Below are 27751 nucleotides of genomic sequence, written 5' to 3'. Positions count from 1 at the left end.
ACTGGTATGAAGTAGTAAAAAGGCAGACAATAACTAGTCTCCTGGGATTCACATTCTAATATCAAATAATTGTTTAAGGTCCTATAAACACAGGTTATATATGCAAAAACAACACCTATGACTCTAGGATTACAAGGCAATTTACATGGTATGTAAAATGATTAATAAAGATGGAAAGATTGATATTTAAGAGAAATTTAAAAGTCTATTTAGGCTGGAAACGGTCAGGGAAGGCTTCAAAGTGAAAATGCAGTCTTACTTAGAAAAAAGATTGAGGAAAATAGTTATATCTTCACCAATTATTTTTAAATTATAAAAGAGATAATCTCTAGAGAGTGGGTATAATTAGCTAATTCTAAGAGCTGGGAGTAAAATATATATGCAGAAAAGGTTTAAAAAGCAATAGCCAGAGCTAAGAATGTACCCATGAGAAGATAAAGTATTTTTTTGTAATATGCGCCACCAAAATAAACAATTGAGATATGGTCATTTGGGGTTCTTTAAAAAAATACCCTTTGTAATAATGTAATTGACTAGTATGACTCCAGAATAATAGCTTTTGTAGTTTGAATTTACATCCATCCAAATATGCAGTTAATATACATATTTTTAAAATTTTTAAGTCTGTGCAAGGTGACCTCGAATTAGGTCAAACATTGCATCATCAACAAAACTTGAAGAAATAATTTAGCTCTTCTCATAATAGGCATTTGTTTGCTACGAATATAAAAAAAAGTAGGAGAATACTTTTTATAGGTATTTTTTCATATTATTTTATTGGCATGTACTTTAAAAAGCAGGAAGCAGATGCTTCCAGTCTTCCTTTAAGGCTTAAATTATTGGATGTACAATCTTAGAATCAGAGAGCTGAAGTAATTTTCACAAACTCACAGGGGCATAAGGGCACTTAGGGTACTGAATATCAAAAGTCATTCATTCTATGAACTCTATCTGACTATAAAATACAAGACCATAAATACATGACTATAAAATAAAATATAATATACTCTAGTATATTATACTTTCTTCCAGTGAAACATTCAACATCTATTTAGTTGCCACTTTAGATTCATTCCCTTTCTCATTCTTTTGGTCAACTTCTTTTTGGACAAAGTTTCCCCACAACCTTTTCTCGGATTTGATGGGTCTTCACACAGTACACAATGGGATTCAACAGGGGTGGAACCAGCAGAAAAATATCAGCCATGAGGACATGGATCATAGGAGACACATCCCTGGCACACCAGTGGAGCATGGCAGTACTCAGCATGGGCACATAGAAGATAAGCACAGCACAGATGTGAGAGATGCACATGTTGAGGGCCTTGCTGTCTGGGGGTAGCAATTCCCAGTACAGCCCTTAAAATCATAATGTAGGAGAAGATAGTAAACACCAAGTCCAGCATAGTAGAAAGTGCTGCACAGAGTCCATAGACAGCATTGACTCTGTTGTCAGAACACGCCAGCTTCACGACATCCTGGTGGAGACAATAAGAGCGGGAGAGCAGGTTTCGATGACAGTATCCCAGCCTTTGCAAGAGAAAGGGCAGTGGAAGGATCAAAAGAACATTCTTGGAGGTCAGAAAAAAACCGTTTTGATGACTCTGGGACTAGTTAAGATAGTGCTGTATCTCAAAGGATTGTGGATTGCCACATACCGGTCAAATGCCATTACAGACAGTACAGAGGCTTCGCCGACTATAGACAGATGGATAAAAAATTCCTGGGCAAAGCTTGAAGCTGCATGAATTTCACGGACATCAAATAGGAATAGTCCCAAAGTGGTGGGTAAGGAAGAGAGAGACAGCCCTAGGTCAGAGATGGAGAGCATAGAAAGCAAATAGTATGTAGGTTCATGGAGGCTTTGCTCTGTCTTGATAAAAAAGAGGATGGTAAAATTATCCATCAAAGAAAGAAGGTACATGGATAAGAAAGGAATGGATATTCAGATGTGACTTTTCTCCAGTCCAGGGATCCCAATAAGGAGGAATCTAAGGACTTCCATTTTTGTGTCATTAAGAGGAGACATGACACATAGGAAGATGCTTTACTAGGTGCTTACCTCAGTGCAGTTGGAAATTTCTTAAACGAAGTTATGGTAGAAGATATTGCTTTCTGTCACATTATAGATACTAAGAGTAGACAATTCTTAATGTCAAACATTTATATTTCTACTGTCAGTTCAGACTGAAAAAAAAAAAAAAAGAAAAGAAAAGAAAAAGAAAGCCAAACATAAAAGCACATGGGAAGAATATGAGTTACTTCCTCACCCAGGAGTTTGTTGGAATTTGTTAAATTATCAAACAACTTAGGCTTTGCACACTTAACAATTCCAGACAATCCTTTGACTACATGAAAATACTCATGTCTCAATCTCATGAAACCAGTTATCTTATTTCAATTTTATAAAAACATCTTATTTCAATTTTATAAAAACTTCTTGAGCAAGGAAAGCAAAATTTTGAAGGAAACAGCACAGTTTACTCTGGATTAGGAGGGAAATTAACAAATTATCCCAAACCTATAATCATACCAACGTATATGTATAGGATGAACATTTCAAGTAATAGCAGAACTGGAAGTTCATAATTACATGATCTTGGGGTTAAACAAAAAAAAAAAAAACCTTTAGAAAATATGTAGTCTGACCCTCCTTCCTATACAGAAGGTAGTCTAAATCATGCTGAATGGGTAGTGATCCTCCAATACATCCTAACTTCTCCCCAGTATTAGCATATTAACTAATACCTAAAGCCTTCTACTTCATGGTTGAATACTCAGATTAGTTTTCTTCCTTGAATTGAGTTGATATATGTTTCTTAAATTTGTTTATCTTATTTTCTCTTCAGGTACGTAATCTAGTCCCATTTACACAAAATAGCTTCCTTATTATTTTCCTGATTTATTATTTGACGTCTGTCTTCTCCCTTAACTAGAATATAAGGGGAGAGAATCATGTTTACACTGTTCACTGTTCCATTTCTACACCTTGCATAGTAAATGGAAATTAGTTGTAGCTCCAAAATTATTTATTTAATGGAATATCATTTACCAAAGTTAAAGATGGTAATAATTTCCCCCATTCTTCAGGCTACATTTCACTTATTTAATCAAATAAAATGTGTCTGATTTTTACCTCTTGGTTTGTCTTATTTTAGAGTCCTCATTTAGTGCTTCTCAGACAGCAAAATGTATTAGCTCTTCTTAACATCTCAGAATACAGTTCATTGGCTGTTTTCCTAAAAGAGTGGCTATCTTTTCCAAAGTTGTTATCTGCATAGATTGTATTTTCCATTATTATGATCATTTAGGAATTATTAACTCTCTATTTAAACAGGCAATTTCCCTCATTTTTAATTACCTGTCAATGTTGGATTCAGACTTTTCTAAGGATATTGACAGTATGGGAAAACCTTGGCTCCAAGGAAAGTATAATTTCTTAGTGCTTATGGGGTTATTGGCTGCTTTGTTGGGAGACTTTTTCCTTCTTCATAACCTCTCAATGTGCCCAAAGTTCTATCCCAGGACCTTGTTTCCTTGGATATCCATAGCTTACTAAGAATAAATATTTGGGACTTAAGAGAAAGGCCAAGACACAGATCATGACATAATATACGTCACTTACACATTTACACATCCTCTGAAACTTCTTATCTAAGCCACATAACTTGCTTTCTTTACTGTACTAGCTAAAATAATCTTATGTCAATAAACTGTGGCCATTTGTGTTCTGGCATTTGTCTCACCATTGTCTTAAAGATTGCATGCATTATTCTTTAGCGGTAGTCACTATTGAGATTTAATTCAAATATATAGAACAAACACCCAAAAATGCAATTATTGTACTATATATTATATTTTAACTTGTAGATAGTAATATGCTATTTTGATTAATGATATATAGGTTTTCTCACTTAGATTATTATTTTGTCCATTTTATATATTAAAAACCCCACAAAATCTTAGAGAGGTACAGTGACTTAAGGTAGAATCAAGTGATAATATAGATATACATCCTTCTCACACATATCATACAGACTGGGCATGCCTGGATGGACATTCCTAATACTTCCCCAGACACATAATCCCACGAAAGTGTACACTCTGTCTCTCCTTGAAAATTCTGCAATATGCTTAATCTCCACGACACGTAATTTCCTCTTGTTAATTTGACATTTAGTCTATCCTTTCAGAATCCAAACAGAAGATGTAACACAAATTATTTCAGATATTTTGAAAAAGTAGAATTTTGTCTTAGCATTTTAAAATCAGTGTGATACTTTGCTATGAAGTCAGTGATAAGAAAGTGATCAGAAATAGGAAAGAATCTTTTAAGCTCCTCTTTTATGCTAATAGGCACTGTTTTATGAAGCTCTAAGAGCTCCTTGGGATGCCTACGAGCAGGGGCTGTTTGAAAGAATAACACAATACTTTATAGAAAATCTTCTAAAGATTAACTCAAGGAACACAAATCTAGGGCTGAACTCATAATGCAGGCTTTGGCTAAGAAAACTGCATGTGATCAGAAGTTGGAGGTCATATTCAAACCCAGCCCCTGTTCATTAGCTCTTGACCTTCCTCATTTTCCCCTCGCTATAATTAGCCAGGGGATGCTAATCAGCTAGTTGTTTTAGAGTCCCAAGTTCTAAAAGAGATCAGATCATTAATAGTGCACGCTCATTTCCCTCCAATTAGAAATTATACTCCCCTGTCTATATGCTTATTGACCATTTACATCTCCTCTTTTGAAGTATCTGTTCAAGGCTTTTGTTCTTTTTCTGTTGGATTATATACCTTTTCCACATTTATTTAAATAAAGAATGATTTTTTATATATGCAGGATATGCCATTTGCTAGCTAAGCATAGCATATTTATTATTTATTCTCTCACTCTATCACTTGCCTCTCTAGTCCCTTAGTCAATCCTGTTTATCCAATCAATAGAATCAGTCATGATATTTTATGTAGATTTACACTACCTTTACTTTGTAGGCAGAAGATTTTCTTTGTAACAAGAATGAACAAGCCATGGGCAAGCAACCACCTATAGCCAGCCTGTCTTTTCAGTGTAAATCATATCCAATTTACCTACTGTAATGCACTTATATTCTAATTAGACATGTGGAAATTAGAAAGAGACAAATTCATTATGGATTTTCACTTTTCACCTGAAATCTTTGTAAGTATTCCTACCCTCTGTAAATACACAAACACATACAAGTTCTTATACACTTGGTGATAATGAATTGCTTTAGTACCATGTTTCTTAAACTTTAATGTGCAAAGAAATTATCCGAAGAGTTTATTAAAATGAATATTTTGATTGAGTAGGTTTTGAATGGGATGTAAGTTATTATATTTGTAATAAGTTCCAAGGTGATGCTTATGCTGGTCATCCAAGACCGCCATGCTTGAGGTATGCTGCTTGACTACCATGCTACATTTTCTGTTAGATGGAAGCAAATCTGTCAATAATGTTTAATCTGCTTGGGAGGTTATTCATTTTTTATAAAAAGGAAAAAAAAAATAGAAATAAACAAGCAAACTGTTTGCTGCAAGTTCGTTTTTTTAAAGAGTAAAACCTGCTGGATGTGGTGGCTCACGCCCGTAATCCCTGCACTTTGGGAAGCCGAGGCGGGCACATCACGAGGTCAGGAGATTGAGACCATCCTGGCTAACATGGTGAAATCCCGTCTCTACTAAAAATACAAAAAATTAGCTGGGTGTGGTGGCGGGCACCTTTAGTCCCAGCTACTCAGGAGGCTGAGGCAGGAGAATCACTTGAACCCGGGAGGCAGAGGTTGCAGTGAGCCGAGATCGTGCCGCTGCACTCCAGCCTGGATGACAGAATGAGACTCCATCTCAAATTAAAAGAAAAAGTAAAACCCTACTCAGACTGCTGCCAAGAAGAAGAACATGCCTGATAAAAATTGTCTTTCCTAAATTAAGTTGACTAAGGACTGCTTCTGTTGTGTCAAAATGACAATGTAGTGAGTCTTACATTAAAAAAAAAAAATTTTAATTTTCTTTTTTCAATTATACTACATTTGTTTGTTTGTTTATTATTTATTTATTTATATCCTGGATTCTCTTCAGGAGTTCTTGGATGTCTCTTTATCTTCCATTCTTGTTGCTTTATCTCCTATCTTAATGGGCCAGTTAGACCTGAATCAAAATTATAGGAGAGTGGTAATGTAGGGTATCTTTCTTTGTCTTGAATTTTGAGAGAGTGTTTTAATATTTATCATTGACCTTTAGGCTTACTACTTTTTATTGAGAAAGGGGTTTAAGTTTTACTTTCTAAAATTAGAGTAGCTATCTTCTATTAGTTGGTTTCTAAAAATCTTTTAAAATAATGATTGGCCATTATATTTTATTGAACTATTTTTGCTTTTGTTGGGATAAAATATTTTCATCTTGCTCTTGTTGTATTTAAATGTATTTTTAAGTTCTGATTATTTTAAGAATGTTAATGATCTCACAAATAACAAAAAGAGAAATTTTTCTGGCTTATTTACATGAAAAACATTCAGATATGGGCAAACCAATAGGTACAAACACACGTAGACCCACACAACTATATTATACCTTTTTAATGTGACATGTATGGGGACTCAAATTCTCAAGCAAGAATAATGCATTCAATTAATGGATTGAGTTGATTGTACACAATTAATTCAACATATTAAATAATATTTTTTTCATGGTATCAAAACTTTGTTGGCCCTGGAAAAACTAAGATGTTTAGGTTGTACAGACAAGTAGTTGCCTACTTTAAAAATTACAGTATTGTTCTTGTGTAACTCGTGTATCATACAGGCATATTTTCTCCATCTCTATATGGACTAAGTGATGCTGTCCTTCGTCCCTTATAATTTTTTAGTGTTCCATCCCTTACAATGTTTTCCTGTAAACTTCTCACAAATGACCAATGTCCAATAGAAACAAAACAAAACAGAACACAACAAAACAATAACAACAAGACTTACTAGAATTTTTTTTAAAAGTATTTGAACTTGCCTTTTGGTGAGGTTTACATCCTTTGGATCACAGAGTTCTCTGGGGATTGCCGACAGGGTGGATCTTTTCTGAAAATTGCAATAAACATTTACAGATACAGTAAATCTACAGAGATAGGTGTTACCAAGGAAACTAAAACGACATCTAGTAACACCTGTAATAAGGGGCGATTTGTTTGGAGAGAGGTCCTTAATTGTCATGTATTAGAGAGACATGGTAAATTCTCTGCAAAAGATTGGATATTTCTGATGGATAGTTGGCTTGTGTATTACTCCTCTGCACAAGGCCAAGACTAAGCAGAGATGCTATGAGTTGATTCTGCATTCAAGGAAGTGTTGCAGGACAAACACCCTAGGACACAATGTGTTATCCTAGATTTTATTGCTGAATCCTGAATCCATCTCCCTAGACCCATTAGATATTGCTAACTAAATATCCCTAAAACCAACTTGTCCAACTTAGACAAGTTTTTCTCCCTTCCCAAATCTGCCCCATTTAAGGGACCTATTTTGGTAATAAGCCTTTAAGAATTTGCAAGCCAAAAATCTGAGCTTCTTTGTCTTACATTTTGTACACAATAATGACCAATATTTCTTAGAAAATTAAATAGTTTTACTTACTGAGTTCCATTACTAGATGACGATTTGGAATCTTGAAAGTTTTTGAATAATATTATCAAGTTATATCATTATCTTCATTTTACTGATTAAGAAAATTTTTCTCAAGATCAAGTCGCCTATTCACAATCACAGAAGTGTTGTAGGGTAGAGGTAAGACAGCAACTCAGGTCTGTTATGTTACTGATAATTAAGTGTATACCACACTATCAGGATGGTCAAGCAATATGTAAGGAGTTACAGACTGAATGTAGCTAGTGAGGAGTAAAAGGGAGTTTTTAAATTAAGATACACACATTTAAATACAAACAATGCCTGCCTGCTGTTTTACGCTGGCATAAAAGCAATTTTTTTAAAAAGAAAACGTGTTTACATCATTGTAAAAACATAAACATTCCAAAGAGTTAAAGAATATATTGCAAATAAAAGTAAAGTTAATCCATATCTTTTGCTTTTACACTAGCTTGCAGGAAATTGGCATTATTCTACAAAGGGCATCCAGGACAATTGCTCATCATAATGCATTATTGTTTTTTCCTCTTTCTGTGTCCTCTTGTAATTAGGCAGCATAGCTTCAAACTTGTTTTAAAACTTATTTTTTATTCCTTTCCTCCTTTACCCCGTTGAGAAAAACTGCAGATGTTTTTGTCTTATCTTGAAATACAGCCTAAGAATAAGCTATAAAACTCTAACTTATCCTCCCACACCTTATGCACATTTGTTTTTCTGGATGCTTGTTAAACTTACACTATGCTCATTTATTTTATTTATATATATATATATAAATAATATATATATATATACATATACACATATATATATATGTATATAGTTTTTTTTTTTTTTTTTTTTGAGATAGAGTCTCACTCTGTCACCCAGGTTGGAGTGCAGTGAATCTCGCCTCACTGCAACCTCCATCTCCTAGGTTCAAACAATTCTCCTGCCTCAACCTCCCAAGTAACTGGGACTACAGGTGTGAGCCACCACACCCAGCCAATTTTTTTGTATTTTTAGTAGAGATGTGGTTTTGCCATGTTGGCCAGGCAGGTCTCGAACTCCTGACCTCAGGTGATCCGCTTGCTTCAGCCTCCCAGCATATATTTCCTTAGAAGCTTCAGAGGCTTAATTCTGACACAACCAGGCACCTCCAGAATTGTCTTCCCAGCAGAAAATGACTCCAAGGCCAGAATTCACTCTTGACAAGTGTTTAACTGCGAGATTGACTGAAATTAATTTGTAATCTGGTTGGGCCCATGATGGCGCCAGCTCCTTCACTAGATGGAACAATAATTCAAGATAAGACATTGGAGCAAGTCACAGCACCTGGTACTTCCTATCCCCCCTTCCCCTTGTGCATTCCAACCCCTTCTTCTTAAAGCCCTTGTACCCTCTCCAGAATTTGGAAAAGTGACCATTTTTGGAAATAATTCCTGCCATTTTTACCTCCTGCTTGCATGAACAATAAAGCTCACTCTTTTTCTATCATATCTAACTCTTTTTACTTTTGCTTCTTTCTAGAAGCAGTGAGTAGCTGCACCCTTTTGCTGGTTACAATCTCATATGATGCAAGAGTCTTAATGATTTATTTTCTATAAAACAAGTTCAGATTTTTCTATTGTTGATTCTGTCCTAATATTCTTAAAATCTTTTAATGCCATACTCTGTTTCTCTCTTTTCATGTCTATCTATCTATCTATCTATCTATCTATCTATCTATCTATCTATCTATCATCTATCTTCTCTATCATCCATCTATCATCTATATCCATCTATCATCTATCTGTATCTATCTAGTTTGTTAATTTGTAATTTTCTTTCTCCTGTGTCTTTTCTCTTTTCTCTAACTTACCATCCATAAACACAATATGTGCCTGCTGTGTTTCTGAAATGTTATTCCTGTAGTTACTCCTCTTGAGCTTTTGAATTGTTTTCCTTGAATTAAATTACATTTCCTTAGGCTGAATCCCTTGCTTAGTTTGATTTCTGTCTCTAAGTTGCTTATCAGAGGGTTACTAATAAACATACCTGCAACAAAATAAAGTTTTGCGGGAGATGAACAAGAAATAATAGGATAGCTAGCAGAGAGTACAGAGGAATTTCTAGATCCAATTAACAAAAAGAGAAGACAAAAATCTTACAAGATTTCACTGAATTTCTAATAAATTGAAATTTGGAAGGTACTTACCACGCATATCAAAGGAGGCCATTATGTCCACAGCTGTTACAAAATGCCTTTGCGCTGGGTGTAAGATGTGTCTTCCTCAAATATGAATTTGACCATTCTGTCTTCTCTTAAGAAAAGTCAGAAAAATCTTCCACATCAACTCTCTTGATTGAAAGACAATCCCTGCCCTCTCTTCTGCTAGACTATATACACTTTAGCTTCTAGAATGTCATCACTCCCTGTACTTAAGTCCTCTGTTCCATGGGTCTATTTTCCCCTGAACACACCAGAAAGCATCTTGCTTCCATACCATTGCTTCAGAAGATGATGTGAAATAAAGTGTGCAGGGAATTCATATTATCTCTTTAAGAGGTATCTAGTTCAATCATTTATTGTGTTGCTTTATTTTCTTTTCCTGTCCTCTATTGCCCTCACATATGTTGCAAGACTCTTAGTGGTTTATTTTGCATATAATCAGCCCTAACTCGTTTATTGTTGACTCTGTTTTCTAAATATGTTTATACTCTCACAATACTTTTCTCCATTCCTCTTTTTCTTGAACATATTTTTGCCTGTGTGAGTGTGTATGTGTATTCATTTTTCTCCGGTATCTTTTTTCGCACTTTTAGACTCACAATTCATAAATCGCAACATACGCCTGCTGTGTTTTTGAGCTGTTACTCTTGTGACCACTTCTCTTGAACTTTTGAACTTTTTTCACTGAATTTCATTTCAGCTCCCAGGAAGAATGCCTTGCTGAGTTTAACTTCTGTCTCCAAGTTGGCTATTAGTAATTTAATAATAAATATGTTCTCAGCAAAACAAAATTTTGAAGCAAATGGACATGGCATAATGGGTTAAAAATAGTGTTTAACAGAAAGAAAATTCTAGGTGCAATTAGTATATAGGAAGAAAATAAAAATCCTAAAAGTAATTGAGTGAATGGTGACTACATTCATGTTTTTGGATAGTACTTACTAGTTTTGATACTATACTTACTAGTATCAAAGGAGCTCAAAAATGCCTATGTGCTATGTGTCTGATTTTTTTTTTTTTCTGTAATGTTAGTTTGATTATTCTCTCTTAAAAAAGGTCATAATGCCCCACTCCTCCTTGACTGTCAAATATCTTTACTGACATGCAAAGCCCTGCTCTCTGCCCAGTCAGGCTACAAACATTCAGCCTCTGTAATATCATTCCCACTCCCCACCCACTTAAGTTTTCTTAAGTTGCTACTACATGGGTCTGTTATCTACTAAACATATATACCATAAAACTTCCTTTTTCCATACTATGGCTTCAGAGGATGATCTGGAATGGGATCTGATCATAATTCGGAAAGAAACAATCCTGATTGCTGAAATCTCAAAATATCAAAATCTCCAAAGTCTAAAACTCCAAAAATTACAATCCCAAAGGGTGAAAATCCAGAAAATATAATTCTGAAAAAAAAATTTTAAATATATTTATTTACAGTTTAAAAAGGAGATTTATTTGAGAAATGTAAAAAGCATAGCAGAACCTTTCATAAGCCACTTTACACAATAAAATATATAATAATAACATACATATTTTTGCAAGCATAAATGCTCAGGTATATACTGACAACAATCACAGGGGTATAATAGTTACTGAGCCAATGAACAGTATACATAAAAAGGTAAGTCAAAAAAGGAAATGTATAATGCATAAAACTATAGTCAGTAATTGTATGCACTCAGCTTTATAAATCGATCATCTGAAATACCGATTTGAGCAACTTAAGTCTTTTGATGAGATCAGTCAAATACTGTGATGAGTCATTATGACATATGTAGTCACGTAAAGAGCTGAGAACTCAATAAATTTTGTCTTCACAACTGCAGATGTATCTAAAGGATATTTCTTCATTTTCCGAGGAAGTTTCAGTGTTTCTACATATACGCATATGTTTACACACACAGTCAATTTTGTGATAATGCATTTTCATGGAGTTAAATTTCTGATGTCCAAGGCAGCAATAGAAAAGTCTGTCCCAGCTTTCAGTAAAAGACTAATTTGGCTTCTGTATTTGTTTCCTCTGGGCCCCTGGCTGATTTGATGGTGCCCAGCAACATTGAAGGTAGATATTTCCCACCCAGTCCTCTTACATGCACACACCAATCTCCTCTGGAAATACCCTCACAGACACATCCAAAATAATATTTTACCAGGTTTCTAGCTATTCCTTAATCCAGTCAAGTCGACACCTAAAATTAAGTTCACAAGTTCATCCCTTGTCAACTTAGTAACCATAAGCATCTCCTTAAACTATACTTAATTTCCAAATAAAGACAATAACAAAGTAATAGTTTCATCTAACATGATGCAACCATCCTGCAGACAGGCGAAAATGTGCTAATCTATTCCTCAGAATTTGGCTTTCATAATTTCAACACTTGGGATTTTAATTTTTGGGAGACTGCATTTTTGAGGTTTTAGATTTGAGGGATACGAACATTAAGAATTTTTAACTTTTGGGATTTCAGCATTCTGAATTATGGTATTTGGGATTGCATCTTTTGAGATTCTGACCCAAATTCATCTGAAATGAAGTGTGCAGTAATCAATGAAAAACAGTAATTTGTTTCAAGGATACCTGTCTGTAAATACTACTATAAATCATTTTCCTTTAATATAAAAATACATAGAACAGAATTGATATTTTCAACGTTATAAAACTGGAGCCAACACCTGTTTTTTTTCTGCTGTTTGGCATGCTGTGTTTTTTGTTTTTTGTTGTCTCTTTTGTATATTCGTTCCTATCCTATCTGCAGGTAAGCACAAATTAATCCTCAAATCCTTGGTCAAGTTCTAACTCAGTAGTGGAAACAGCAGCAACTCAGTGTGTAGTGTGCTCCTTGATAACATTGCTGTTTTGTCTCTTCCCTCTAAAGTCTCAGAATCACATATAAGCAGATATCATTTTACTTAGACTAAAATACACTGAATGAATTAAAAGTCACAGTCTCAATTTGGAGACCTCTGTATTTAAATTGAAAGATGAAATGAAATGTATATAAATCCCACTCTCACATTACTTAGAACTTAAGAAATTATAGATTTTTATGAGAGTCGTAAGGTTGCTTTCTTATTTATCAATAGAAAAATAAATATAAAGCTAATATTTAAACCTGATTAGAAGCATGCTGGGTTAGGACAGATGATAGAGACAGAAACTCCTAGTGGTCACTGTTGCTTTCTCACAGATGCACACTGCAAACTCAGTGTTTCACATATCTCTACCTCCAAACAACTTATTTCAACATGTAAGGCAGTAATTTTATAATTCAGGAACATGTTACCTAAAAACCAGATCCAGGTACAGGATTTTAATTTTTTTCTATGTTGAAATAGTAATTTTGGTTTAGCACTTGGCTGATTTCCATAAGTCAGCAGAACTCTGGACTTCTACCCTGCATTTACATACATTGTTGGACTTTTTGACGAATCAGAGTACTGGCATCCATTTTAATCACTTGGAGAACAGAGTTATACAAAAAGCATGTGAATTACTGGGTTGAGCTGGTGCAAAGGCAAGTAGCAACTGTGACATTAGTAAGCTTACCAGAAAGTTGATAAATATTTGAGCCCACATGTCAAAGTACAGGGGAAATAGAGACAGAACACAGTTACCAGAGTTTTGCTGCTGTGTAAATTTAGCAATTTATCCTCATCTGCCAAGTCTCATCCTGCCTAACACATGCTTTCCCATTAGCCAAGAAAGCTCTGGGGATTCCAACTCAGAAGAATGTACTTAAATTCCTACCCACCAATAATAGACAAACAGAGAGCCAAATCATGAGTGAAATCCCATTCACAATTGCTACAAAAAGAACAAAATACATAAGGATACAACTTACAAGGGATGTGAAGGACCTCTTGAAGGAGAGCTACAAACCACTGGTCAAGGAAATAAGAAGGGACACAAACAAATGGAAAAACATTCCATGCTTATGGATAGGAAGAATCAATATCATGAAAATGGCCATAATGCTCAAAGTAATTTATAGATTCAATGCTATCCCCATCAAGCTACCATTGACTTTCTTCACAGTTAGAAAAAACTACTTTAAATTTCATATGGAGCAAAATAGAGCTCATATAGCCAAGAAAATCCTAAGCAAAAAGAACAAAGCTGGAGGCATCACACTACCTGAGTTCAAACTGTACTACAAAGCTACAGTAACCAAAACAGCATGGTACTGGTACCAAAACAGATATATAGACCAACGGAACAGAACAGAGACCCCAGAAGTAATGCCACACACCTACAACCCTCTGATCTTTGACAAACCTGACAAAAACAAGCAATGGGGAAAGGATTCTCTAGTTATTAAATGGTGTTGGGAAAACTGGCTAGCCATATGTGGAAAACTGGCTAGCCATATGCAGAAAACTGAAACTGGACCCCTTTTTTACACCTTATACAAAAATTAACTCAAGATGGATTAAAGACTTAAACGTAAGACCTAAAATCATAAAATCCCTAGAAGAAAACCTAGGCAATACAATTCAGGACATAGGCAGGGGAAAAGAATTCATGACTAAAACACCAAAAGCAATGGCAACAAAAAGCCAAAAATTGGCAAATGAGATCTAATTAAATTAAAGAACTTCTGCACAGCAAAGGAAACTGTCGTCAGAGTGAACAGGCAACTTACAGAATGGGAGAAAATTTTTGCAACCTATCCATCTGACAAAGAGCTAATACCCAGAACCTACAAAGAACTTAAACAAATGTATAAGAAAAAAAAATCAAAAAAGCTGGCAAAAGATATGAACAGACACTTCTCCAAGGAAGACATTTATGTGGCCAGAAAACATATGAAAAAAAGCTCATCATCACTGATCATTAGAGAAACTCAAATCAAAACTACGATGAGATACCATCTCATGCCAGTTAGAATGGCAATCATTAAAAAGTCAGGAAATCACAGATGCTGGAGAGGATGTGTAGAAATTGGAATGCTTTTACACTGTTGGTGGGGGTATAATCAATTCAACCATTGTGGAAGATGGTGTGGCGATCCCTCTAAGATCTAGAACAAGAAATACCATTTGACCCAGCAATTGCATTACTGGATATATATACAAAGGATTATAAATCATTCTACTATAAAGACACAAGCACATGTATGCTTATTGCAGCTGTATTCACAATAGCAAAGACTTGGAACCAACTCAAATGCCCATCAATGATAGACTGGATAAAGAAAATGTGGCATGTATACACCATGGAATACTATGCAGCCATAAAATAGGATGAGTTCATGTCCTTTGCAGGAACATGGATGAAGCTGGAAACCATCATTCTCAGTAAACTAACACAGGAACAGAAAACCAATCACCACATGTTCTCACTCATAAGTGGGAGTTGAACAATGAGAACACATGGACACAGGGAGGGGAACATTACACACCAGGACCTGTCAGAGGGTGGTGGACCAGGGGAGGGACAGCATTAGGAGAAATACATAATGTAGATGACGGGTTGATGGGTGCAGCAAACCACCGCGGCACGTGTATACCTATGTAACAAACCTGCACGTTCTGCATACATATACCAGAACTTAAAGTATAATGAAAACAAAAGAGTTCCAGCAGGTGAACTCTCAACTGACCCTGGAACCGAGGAGAGTCATACAGTGCCCCTTAAATAGCAATAGTCAACAATTTGTGAACAATACCTTTTAAGCTTCCTTGGCTCTCTCTGAAAGAATTATGATTATCTCTTCTGTGATTTCAGCACACCATATAAAAAATCTTAGAGCAGTTTCACAGTGTAGGATAACTAGGCCTTTATGTGTCTACTTCTTCCACCTGATTTAACTTTCTTGAAATTACAGGTTTTTCACTTTATAAATTGAGAAGGCTTTAAAAATTTAATTTGAATCTAGCATCTTCAATGCCAATAGTTTTCAACTGGAGGGATATATCATACTTTAGTATAGAGTTTTAGAAAATTACCAATGCCTAAGCCTTATTTCAAATTCATTGTTTCTCTTAATATGCCATGTATTTTATTGATATTTCGTTGACATATTATATTATTTCTCATGATATATATTGTTTTCACTGTAAAAATATGTTTGTTTCACTGTAAAAATTGTTTTCACTGTAAAAATATGCTTATTCCCTTTTAAATATCAGACATAACATTCGCTGTCCTTGAACAAAGTTTTTATGATGATTCTTAGAGATATTTTGTTTAAAACTTCTTTTTTTGTAATATTTTTATAATCTTCTTTTACACATCACAGAAGCAACTAATTTTTTGTCAATTTTATTATTTTCATTATCAACTATAATCAAAAATTTTACATTTAAAATGTATTAGTAATAAATTTTTCATGGCCTTTTAAAGATGGACTTTCTAAAGTTAGCTTAATTATCTTAAAACTGTGGGTAATTTTTTTTTCACTTTGATGCATTTCTGGAAGTTCTGTAATTAGTAACAGACCCGAATTTTATGTTTTTCAGGGCCCATGAAAAAGGACTCTATTAGGTACTTCAAAAATTTTTAAAATAGCATCTTAGGTTACCTATAGACCATTCTCTGGCCTGAGTTATGATTTCCAAGACTCTTTTTAGTCAAGAGGAGGATAGCTCCACTAGACCACTAACCCACAATTCAGCAGCACAAGAATTAATTTTACAGGGCTAAATCAACTGATAAGGAACAATATATATGTGTTATGCTCTATTGTCTTTATATATAATAGGCTTCTGTCTTCTAAGCTACCAGAAATCCATAATAATCTAGTAAATTCTGCTCGTTAAAAATTGAAATTAAATAGTTCGAAAGTGTAGTCGATTTTCATTAAATTCTCAGAGTTCAGAAGTTCTCATTGCGTGTCCTTGCTTTTTATGACGTGTTATTTACAGAGGTTCAGTAAGAACCTGCCTTCTTTTGAAGCATGATACAATTTGAAAAATTGATTACATTGTCTTCTACAATAGTTGAACTAATTTACACTCTCACCAATAGTGTAAAAGCATTCCTTTTTCTCCACAACCTCACCAGCATCTACTGGTTTTTAATATTTTAATTATAGCAATTCTGACTGGTGTGAGATGGCATCTCATTGTGGTTTTGATTTGCATTTCTCTAATGAACAGTGAGGTTGAGTTTTTTTCGTGTTTGTTGGCTGCATGTATGTCTTCTTTTGAAAAGTGTCTATTCATGTCCTTTGCCCACTTTTTAATGGGGTTGTGTTTCTTCTTGTAAGTTTGTTTAAGTTCCTATAGATGTTGGATATTAGATTTTTGCCAGATGGATAGATTGCAAAAAATTTCTCCCATTATGTTATTATCTCTCTGTTTACTCTGTTGGTAGTTTCTTTTGCTGTGCAAAAGTTCTTTAGTTTAGTTAGATCCCATTTGTCGATTTTTGGTTTTGTTGCAATCGCTTTTGGTATCTCTGTCGTGAAATCTTTGCCCATGCCTATGCCCTTAATGGTATTGCCTAGGATTCCTTCTAAGGTTTTTATAGTTTTGAGTTTTACAGGTAAGTCTTTAATCCATCTTGAGTTAATTTTTACATATGATGTAAGGGGGACTTCCAGTTTCAATTTTCTGCATATGGCTAACCAGTTTTCCCAGCAGTATTTATTAAATAAGGAATCCTTTCCCCAATGCTTATTTTTGTCAGATTTGTTGAAGATCAGATGGTGGTAGGTGTATGGTCTTATTTCTGGACTCTCTATTCCATTCCATTGGTTTATGTGTCTATTCTTGTACCAGTATTATGGAAGACAGTGTGGTGATTCCTCAAAGACCTAGAGGCAAAATATCATTTGACCCAGCAATCCAGTTACTTGGTATATACCTAAAGGAATATAAATTATTCTATTATAAATATACATGCACACATATGTTCATTGCAGTACTATTCATAATAGTAAAAACATGGAATCAACCTAAATGCCCAACAATGATAGACTGGATAAAGAAACTGTAGTACATATACACCATGGAATACTATGCAGCTATAAAATGAATGAAATCATGTCCTTTTCAGGGACAAGGATGGAGCTAGAGACCATTATCGTTAGCAAATTATCACAGGAACAGAAAACCAAATACTTTATGTTCTCACTTATAAGTGGAGGCTGAATTATGAGAACACGTGGACACATGCATGGGAACAACACCTACTGGGACCTGCTGGAGAGTGGCGGGGTGAGAGGAGGGAAAGAATTATGAAGAATAGCTAATGGATGTTGGGCTTAACACTTAGGTGATGGAATGATCTGTGTAGCAAACCACCGTGGTACACATGTATCTGCGTAACAAACCTGTCCACATACTGCAAATATACCGCTGAATTGAAAATTAAAGTTGATTACCCAACAAAGGCCTTACCTGGAGTATCACATCCTGGAGAATGTTTAATCAGGTATGACCAGCCTCTTTTAAGGAACTATAGTTGACTTTATGGATCCAATGCTGACAAAGCTCTCCCAAGTAAACTGGCCTCTTATCTGGCCTATGTGGTCTAGCCCTTAGAAGTGCTAAGAAAGATCACATCCTAGTAGGCCAAGATCCTTGGGGTATTTTGTGGACTTTGAGAAAAGAAAATATTACACTAAATTATAGTTACCTAAAGGAGTAATTTGATGAAAAGAGTTCTTGAACTAGGATTTCTAGACTAGGTACAGGATATAAAAGTAGCTTTTAAATGTCCAATTTCAGATTCCTTATTACAATTTATAAGAAGGAAAAATTAGCATTTTTCCTTTCCTTACATAGATAATGAGGCCAAGGTTAATGAAAGTATTGTTTTGTGCTCAAGATTAATCTTTCTTTGAGATGATTTTTTAAATAATAACTAGAGACTACAGGGAAAAAGTTGTGTTTTGATGGAAAAGTATGCGTTGTTTAAAGCACAACCTTCTGGGTTATCTGATTCCAAATAGATGGGGAATTTGTTCTTTCATTGCCTTTGAGATATTTTACAACTCTGTAAATTTTATTGATTAACAGAAATCGAGGTAATTCATGTATGGAGACATGCAAATAAATTCTGTCTCATAGAGGTTCAATGGACTTCCTTCTACTGTGGGAGCATCCATTCCTATACTTATGTGCAAACTCACGTCAACACTCCTCCTATGACTATGTCTGTTCTGTGAATTCTCCTTCTAAGTAGTTGTAGCATTTGCCACATTCCTCACTTAAAAATAAATTAAATGAGAACACCTTTAATGGATGTTTATTTTATACCTGTGTGAGCACCATGATTTTGCTTTTTTTGTAAAAATTAAAGGATTTACATTCTTGAATGGGAGAGAGAAAACAATATGTACAGTATAATGACTTGTGCATTAGTGTTAAAAATTATTCATGACACTTCTTAGGAAACCTTAAGGAAGACTTTATTCATAGAGACTATGACAATAGCTATGGGGGTGACTACCACAATGTGCTGTTACAATAGGGAAAAGAGATTAGTCTCAACAAATACAGAAGGAAAGGTAGGAATTTATAGCCAAAAACAGAGCAGTGATGGGCAGGAGGAGTTGGTGGGTGGAATATTACTAATAGGAAACATCAGGGGTATGGGTGTACTCTGGCCACACTGCCCTAAGAGCTTGCCACTGCCATCCTCACTCCACTATCCACCAGGGTGATTACACATCATCAGGGGAATGGTAGAGGATGAGGTACCTGATTCAGTATCTCAGGTGATTAGATATGGAGGGTGAACTGTTCAGGTTAAACTGATTTAGCAAGATTCTTGCTAAATTGAACAATACAGAGATAAACACAGAAACCCTAAAGTTGAGGCTAGCTAAGAAGAGAGTTCAGAGATGGCTGAGTAGAGCTTGGTCAAGGTGAGAATCTCTGTCATCAACCCTCTTGTTCAAGGAAATGAAAGAGATTCTTCTTTAGTGTGAACAATGTTAGTTCGTTTTCTTTTTTTTTTTTTTTTTTTTTTTTTTTTGAGACGGAGTCTCGCTTTGTCGCCCAGGCTGGAGTGCAGTGGCCGGATCTCAGCTCACTGCAAGCTCCGCCTCCCGGGTTTACGCCATTCTCCTGCCTCAGCCTCCCGAGTAGCTGGGACTACAGGCGCCCACCACCTCGCCCGGCTAGTTTTTTGTATTTTTTTTAGTAGAGACGGGGTTTCACCATATTAGCCAGGATGGTCTCGATCTCCTGACCTCGTGATCCGCCAGTCTCGGCCTCCCAAAGTGCTGGGATTACAGGCTTGAGCCACCGCGCCCGGCCTAGTTCGTTTTCTTATTCAGTCATCTTTTTTTCATCAAGGAAAACCTGTCTTATCCGTTACAATGTTAGTCCATTTTATTCATTAGGGACAAGCTGTCTTATCTGTTGAGACTTTGTAGTCAAGGATATTTGCTGGATGGTGCAAGCTCTCAGGCCTTTAATGAAGGGAATTGTTGTGAAAGTTTTTTAAAGAGATCGATAGTTGAAAACCTAGCATCTGAGTTCAGAGGGCAGCTAGTGGGATTCTACCTGTTGAGCTCAAAGTAACTTTAGATGATGGAGGAGGATGGCAGTGGCAATATGACTAAAGGTTTTGTTTGCAGTTTGAAGGCCTCTAGTGATAGAGTCAGGTGATTCGGTAAATTTCTGAGTGGTTCACACACCAGCAGGCAAGAAGATATACTTTGAAGTTTATAACAAGTTTTCCAACTTCAGCTTAAAAGGTTTGGTGAAAGGATAGTTTCATTCTCAGTAATGCCAAGTCAGAAGGGTAGAAGAAAAATTGGAAATATTGATTGGAAGAGTTGTAGTCAGATTTTAAAAGAAAGTAAAAGTGGTACTCAATAAGGGTGTACTGTACTTTTCCAGTGAAACAAAATTACTCTTTATATTCAGCTCTCTTTCTTAATTACCAAAAAAGTCTGGTCTCATTAGCTTTGGCTTAATTATTTATGTAAGTGCAGCAAGAGTGGCAATTAACTGCAAAGGCCTTACAGGTTTCCTTTGCTGCAACTTTTCATAAGAATCTGAAATTTGATTTTAAATACTCTTTCAAGGTCAAACAGTCAGGCCAAGAACTTACCACCAAAGTTCATTTGCAATACCTAGAGATTTGTGTGAATTTATTCTCTTCTTGAGGTCTCAAAGATATTCTGAGGTTCCTGCACCCATCAGAAAGTGAACTTGTTTACCTGCATTTAAAACTGGGAACTGTGTAAGCCAGGTGTCAGGCTGTTTTTTTCCTAGAAGGCTTTATTAAGCTTTGGCTTCATAAAGTCAACCTTGCTTCCTTAAATTTGATTCTAAGCACATCATTCTCAAACATAATATTATAACCAAAACTTCGGTAATAAAATCAGTGTTTTCAATTGTGTCCTGTTACAGATTCTTTTTGAACTTATCTGATAACTATTTTACACAGATATAAGAATATTCAATAAAAGTTTCAAAATTCTGAAGGGATAAGGTAGGGAGAAAAGAAAAATGTTTCATATTTGTTTACAGCATATAATCTACTAAATTTCTGTAACTTACATATTGCTTGAGACAAAAGGGAAAGGGGCTTCTTTTATTCAGAAAATAGGACATTGAAGAATCAACAGTGTTTCAAAACAAAACCTATTCTTTATGAATTCATTCAGTCCCATGTAATATATTTTGTTTTGCTTGGTTTTATGTTAGCAGTTTCATGAACCCATTCAATTCTAAAGATCCAATAAGAGTTAATTTGACAAGATATTTGGTTGCTTCTGTGACACTCAACCAAAATAATAACTGGAATTACTGCTGATAGCATTATATTAGGGCATATCGTAAATAGAAAAATAATTCATAAATTTCTATTTACATGATTTCAGAAATAATAACATTTTGACAATACAAATATAACCTAGGAAAGATTAATTATCTTTTTTATTTGACAATGTTTCCATGAAATTTAGCAAGTAAAATAAACCAAATTATTTTTTAACTTTTCTCTTTCCATGGTGAAAGAACAAATCTTTTGAGAGTTTTCAGAGGCCCTCTGGGAAATCTCAAGATCAATTCAAGAACAGGAAGATTTCATTTAGGATTTGATTTTGGAAAGGCAACATTTTCAAAAATTTTTTTTAAAAAAAGCTCTTTTAAAAATGAGAAGTCTTGATTCTCTTAAATAATTAATTATTTTCTTAAAATAATCTCTTAAATAGTCTTTATCATAGCATAAATATTAGGATAAAATGCAGCAAACTATTCTGATAAGACATAGAACTTTGGTTTTCTAGTAGATTACTAAAATGGTACAGAAAAACCACTTTTACAATTTTTTATTAACAGCAGACAAATAATCCATGAAACTTTGTCATTTTTGTTTTGCATCTGTATTAAAGATAATTAAAGACATTAAAGATAATTAATAAAAATAGATCCACTTACATATTTAGTCAACTTGACCACACATAAAATTCCTGTTTACAAACAATCTATACTCTTAAAAAATATCCATGTGAGTTTTCCTTTTCTCATTCAGGAATACTTGGTCATACTTTAGAATGAAATTACTTTAGGATAAAATTGCCTTTTTTTCCCCTAAACAACATCATATCTTTCATACTTCATACTTTTTCTTCTTGAAAACACACTGGACTTTCCTTAAATGTTTTTTAAATGAGTTTTTTCCTTATTATTTTTAGTAGTTTTGTCCACATACATTGATTATAACATTTAACCATCAGTTTCTTTCATTACAGAGAAAACTATAATAAGAAATAGACAAATATGAATTGTCATAAGCCCAGATTTGGTAATAGGATTGCAAATTTATTAATACACAATTTCACAATTTCTAGAGGCATATACTTACTCATAGATCAATTTTTCAATGTGGCAAAAACATGTTTACTAACGAATTCAAATATATGTAACTTCTATAAAACATATAAAAATAGGATGCCAAAAGAGTGTAAACTTAAACTTATGCTTAGTAATGAATATTGTACTAGTTCATCTTATTAGAAATGACTTAGATACTTAACAAATATCTATTATTAATGAAGCAGCCTAACATTAAGGTTGCAAGTTACTAAAATATTCTGGAAATTGTTTCAAGGTAGACATAACACCGAACAAAGCCAGCCATTATCTCATATCTCAAGTAATTTACCTGTTAACTTTTTTTATGTGGCAGGCATGTTAGGTAAACATTACAAAAGTAGAAACCTAAAAAGTTAGATACATTTTCGTTTGTTTTACTGCTGTGGTTGACACACATAAAATATTTATATTAAACAATTAATTTTAATTGCATCTTTACTCATGTTCCTAAGTTGAATGATTTTCATAATCTTAAACATCCAGTAGATATACTATTACCTTACTCAGCTTTTAAACCCAAGTAAAGTAAAATGTATGCTTTTTATTATGCTTAATGCTGATAACTCAGAAGATATAAGGGTTTTCATTAAGCAAACATTATTAAAATAGGCTCACTTACCACATATTTGCCTATGTCAAGCAAATTTGAAAATAATTTTATTTAGGTTTTTTTCTGGAAATTTTAGGAATATTTAATTTATAGGCACTCACTAATCTGGATGCCAATTTGAATAAAGTTCCTTTAAGGTATTTTATAAACTAATTCGGTAATACTACCCAGAAGTAGAAAAATATTACATCTACATAACATGTTTACATGAATGCATATACATTTGATTTTAAAATTCTTAGCTACGAGTTAGTAAAGCATAGTAATACAAAACTGACTGGTCTATATAAAGTAGTTCTTATCTTTAATACACTTTATATTTCTGTCCAAATAGTATTTTTGACAAAAATTGAATAAATTGAAGTTACTGACTCAATAAGGTCTAAATCTTTTTTTAAACCAATATTTATGGGGAATTTTTATGATTTTCTTTTGTCCTGATAGGTAATCTGACAGAAGTTGTGGGCTACCTTTTAGGCAAGTGTCTGAGGAAACATCAAGCAGTCATCTGGCTGTTTCCAAAGCTCCTCTGAATGGATAAAGTATCCAGTCTATTTTCAGTTAGCCCTTTCCCTGTCTTTCTGCCTCAGATGATTGCTGTTTGGGGTTCCCGGGTGCCTTGAAAGCTCTTGATGTGTATAGGGAGTTCAAGTGAGTATAGAGAAGTGAGCTGCTTAAGCTGAGGTTTATTGTGGAGGCTGCGGTGAGGCTGTTCTGGGGATGGAGGTGCCAGGTGGGCCAGTCATCAGTCTCCTCAGGGGAAAGTGCTGGTGCACAGTGGTTCCTTCTTGGTATTAAGTGAGGTCATCTTCAGTGATAGTGATGAGACCAAACAGGTCGGTCCTTGGGCCCTTGGAAGTGCATTTATGGTGGTGGCTGTGGCACTGGCAGACCCAGGAAAGATTGTCCTCAGGTCATCAGGCATTGTGCACAGGTCCCAGTGGTGGTGGTATCAGCGATGGCCCTAGATGGGCTGATTCTCGGGCCCCTCAGGGGCTTATGGTGCTGGTGCCACCCTGCTCTCAAAATGGTGCCCTGATGCAACAGCGTGTGTCCTGGGGTGAAGGGAGTGAATAGACTTGGTGGTACATACAGTCAGCAAATATTCAAGAAGGGAATTTCAATTGACTGAGAAATTCTCATTAGGAAAAGAAGAATCAAATGGAAGTAATAAAACATTCTCACACACCGTCATGAAAAAAATTCCAGCCCACAAATCAGGAAATAAATTTTAATCAAAATTAGGATCCAGGAAGAACATATACCCCAAAAGTTGAGGAATAATCCCTACTCAAGACAGAGCCAGGAAGAAAGACTTCCAGCCTACCAGTTACCTGTCAAACAGAGAAGCCTGAACCTGGGCCTCTAACTCAGTTCCTGCTTACCTGGGATTGTAGCACAGCTTCTTGAGTACACACAAAACCTTAAGAATCAAATCTGTCCTTACGATTGTTCAATGGGCTGTCAAAAGTGTGTACATACGGTCCTGAGTGAAAAGTCTGGGGGTCCAATGATTAATGTGATCCTGAATCATGGCACCTCAGTTACTTTTGATGCTTAAAGAACAGTAAGAAAAACTTTATTAACAGAGAGTAACATGATATGTACAGAGGTTTGTTGTAGGGGAGAGAGATTGGGCTCAACTCTAAATAAACAGTGAAAAGCAAGAATTTATGGATAAGGAGTAAGGTTGGGGCATAGGTTACTAAGTGGAAAATTATTAAAAGGAAACATCAAGAGTAGGGAAGACTCTGGCTCACCTGACATTCCTAGTGTTTTGTGTTGCTGTAAAGGAAAATATCTCAGTCTGTGTACTTTATAGCAAAATGGGTTTATTTGGCTCACAGTTCTGCAGACTGTACAAGAAGCATGATACCAATATCTGGTTCTGGCGAGATCCTCAGAAAGTCTCTACTCATTGGTAGAAGGGGAAAGGGAGAAGGTATCACATGGCAAGAGGAAGGAAGCAAGATAAAACGAAAGAGGAAGAAGTAGCCAAGCTCTTTTGTTAACAGCCAGATCTCACAGGAACGTAGAGTGAGAACTCACTCAGTCCTGCAAGAATGGTACCATGCCCTTCATGAGGGATTCGCCCATGTGACACAAACAACTCCACACTAGGGCCCATCTCCAACACTGGGGATTAAATTTTAACATGAGATTTGCAGGGGACAAATGTCCAAAGCATATAGCTGACCTAACAGGATTCTTGCTAACAGCAAGCCAGAATTGTCATACATCAAGTGGGGAATGGTAGAATATGAGGAAATCAATTAAACATCTAGAGTAATCAGATATGGAAGGGAAGGGGCTTTGGTTAAACTGACCTAGGATGACTCTTGCTAAAATTGAACAATATGGAGATGAATATGAAAATCAAGGCCAAGTTGAGAAGTAGAGGAGTGAGTCTTTGTCATTATGTAGAATTCCCATTGAAATGTCAAAGACAGGAATCTGTCACCTTAGAAGATGACATTTGATGCTCAGGAAGGAAATATTACAGTAAATAAAATGAGTAAATAAAGCCAATGTTTATTTTATTTTTATAAATTTTTCTTGTATGCATGTTAGTTTGTTTGAATAGTTTCATGTGCAAGAGTGTTAGTTATTGCCTATCTCAATTTCAGTTCCTGAGAACAAGCACATATCTCAAAAATGTCAAAAGTATGTGTTGAAAATAAGTACTTTAAATAAAGAGGTAGTCTTTGGTCACCTCTGATCACTGTCCAGTTGTTATGCAAGTGTATACCATTAATTTTCAAATTAACATATAGAATAGTCTTTTAATCATTATGAAAATGACAAGAATGCATTGTGTTCATAGGAGTGGTAAGGGAAGCTGCGTAAGAGTGAAACCTGGGAATACATTTTGTTTACATCAGAGCCCCAAGCCTAAATACTGAACCAACAGGTTTTCAAGTTTGATTCTTTAATCCTAATAAACAGATTGAGAAACTATATTGTAACATGATTAACATAGTATGTTTTCTTCTTGATCTATTCTGCTTGTTTTCTCGACATTGAGTTAAGCATCATGTGGTTAAGCATCCCCTTCAGCTTTGCTTCTGGCACAGTTTTTTTAAGACGAGATTTCTTATCTGCTGGCTCTTCACACAGTATACAATGGGGTTCATCAGTGAAGGCACAAGCAGAAAAACATCAACTATGAGGATCCTAGTGATTGGGAAACTATGTTTGGCAAATTGGTAGATGACAGCTAGGGAGATAATGGGCGCATAGAAGATGAGCACAGCACAGATGTGGGAAACACATGTATTGAGGACCTTGAGCCTTTCCTTTTGTGATGCTGTGCTCAACACTGCTTTCAGTATCGACATGTAGGACATGAAAATAAATGTCAAGTCTATGATGCCTGTGAGAGCCACAAATAAGCCATAGATGATGTTGACCTTGTTGTCAGAGCAGGCCAGTTTCATGACATCTTGATGGAGGCAGTAGGATTGGGACAGGAGGTTCTTCTTACAGTATTTTAGATGTTTTAGAGTGAAAGGAAATGGGAGGATCAACAAAACATTTTTGAGAGAAAAAGCAAGCCCAATTTGAATGACTCTGGCACTGGTGAGGATGGAAGTGTATCTCAGGGGGTTGCAGATGGCAATAAAGCGATCAAAGGACGTTATAAGAAGTATAGATGACTCCATAGCTGAGAATCTATGGATGAGAAACTCTTGAGCAATACAGGCATCGGGGGAAATTCCTGGAGCATTGAACAGGAAAATCCTTAACATGGTAGGGAGAGAGGAGAGGGATAGTCCCAGGTCAGAGAGAGCCAACATGGAGAGAAAATAGTACATGGGCTCATGCAAAGAAGGCTCTGTTTTTATGAAAAATAGAATGGTACAATTCCCCAGGATAGCAACAGTGTACATGAGACATATGGGGAGAGAGATCCAAATGTTGGCATGTTCCATATCTGGGATCCCAACCAAGTAGAAAACAGAGATTTCCATTTCAGAGGTATTGAGAATGGACATCCCAGTATTTAAGAGCAAAGATGAGAAGCTCATAAGAAGTTTTCTGTAGAGGTATAAGTAGATTGGCTCAAATGCTCTATCCTATTGAACTCATTGAGGTCTTATGACACCAGGTATATAGACAATTTTTAGACACAAACCTAAAGGGAGAAATAGATAGGTAGACTCAACTAAAAAGAAAAAACTGAGAGAAAAATGATGCAAATTGATATCAAAATCTAATCTTAAAATAGATACAGATTATAATAGATACAAGTCCTATACGAGGACTACTGATCAACTGAGATAATTATACAGGCAAATATTATCCAACTCAAAGACTTGAGACTTTTGCTTTTTAATATAAATGTTGCAATATTTGTACTGTTTACGAATTTGTTTAACATTTCTGTCATAAAAATTCAGCTGAAAAAAAGTTGTTTAAAATTTTGTTAAAAATGTATAATTTTTTTTAAAAGTTCAAAGCATTTACATAAAATTCAGAAAAAGAAACATACATGTATATAGTGGCTTCAGTGTA

The 27751-nt window shown here is 35.2% G+C and overlaps 2 protein-coding genes across 2 annotated transcripts in view; one reads left to right on the top strand and one right to left on the bottom strand.

Moving 5' to 3' along the window:
- Positions 1 to 27751, top strand: part of MMP26 (matrix metallopeptidase 26) — a 355123-nt gene that overhangs the window by 310442 nt on the left and 16930 nt on the right. The gene's annotated exons all lie outside the window — the stretch shown is intronic.
- On the bottom strand, positions 26290 to 27237 carry LOC126935275 (olfactory receptor 51A4-like). Its single transcript, XM_050756532.1, has one exon. It carries the CDS (start codon positions 27229 to 27231, stop codon positions 26290 to 26292), a length of 942 nt encoding a protein of 313 aa, XP_050612489.1. The 5' UTR covers positions 27232 to 27237.

Source organism: Macaca thibetana, chromosome 14, assembly GCF_024542745.1.
Source record: "Macaca thibetana thibetana isolate TM-01 chromosome 14, ASM2454274v1, whole genome shotgun sequence".
NCBI classification, from domain to species: domain Eukaryota; kingdom Metazoa; phylum Chordata; class Mammalia; order Primates; family Cercopithecidae; genus Macaca; species Macaca thibetana.
The sequence above is the reverse complement of the archived record's forward strand: the minus strand, read 5'-3'. Positions and strand labels throughout refer to the sequence as shown.

Coding starts and splice junctions, on each gene's coding strand:
- LOC126935275 (XM_050756532.1), bottom strand. CDS start 27,231: ATGTCCATTCTCAATACCTCTGAAATGGAAATCTCTGTTTTCTACTTG.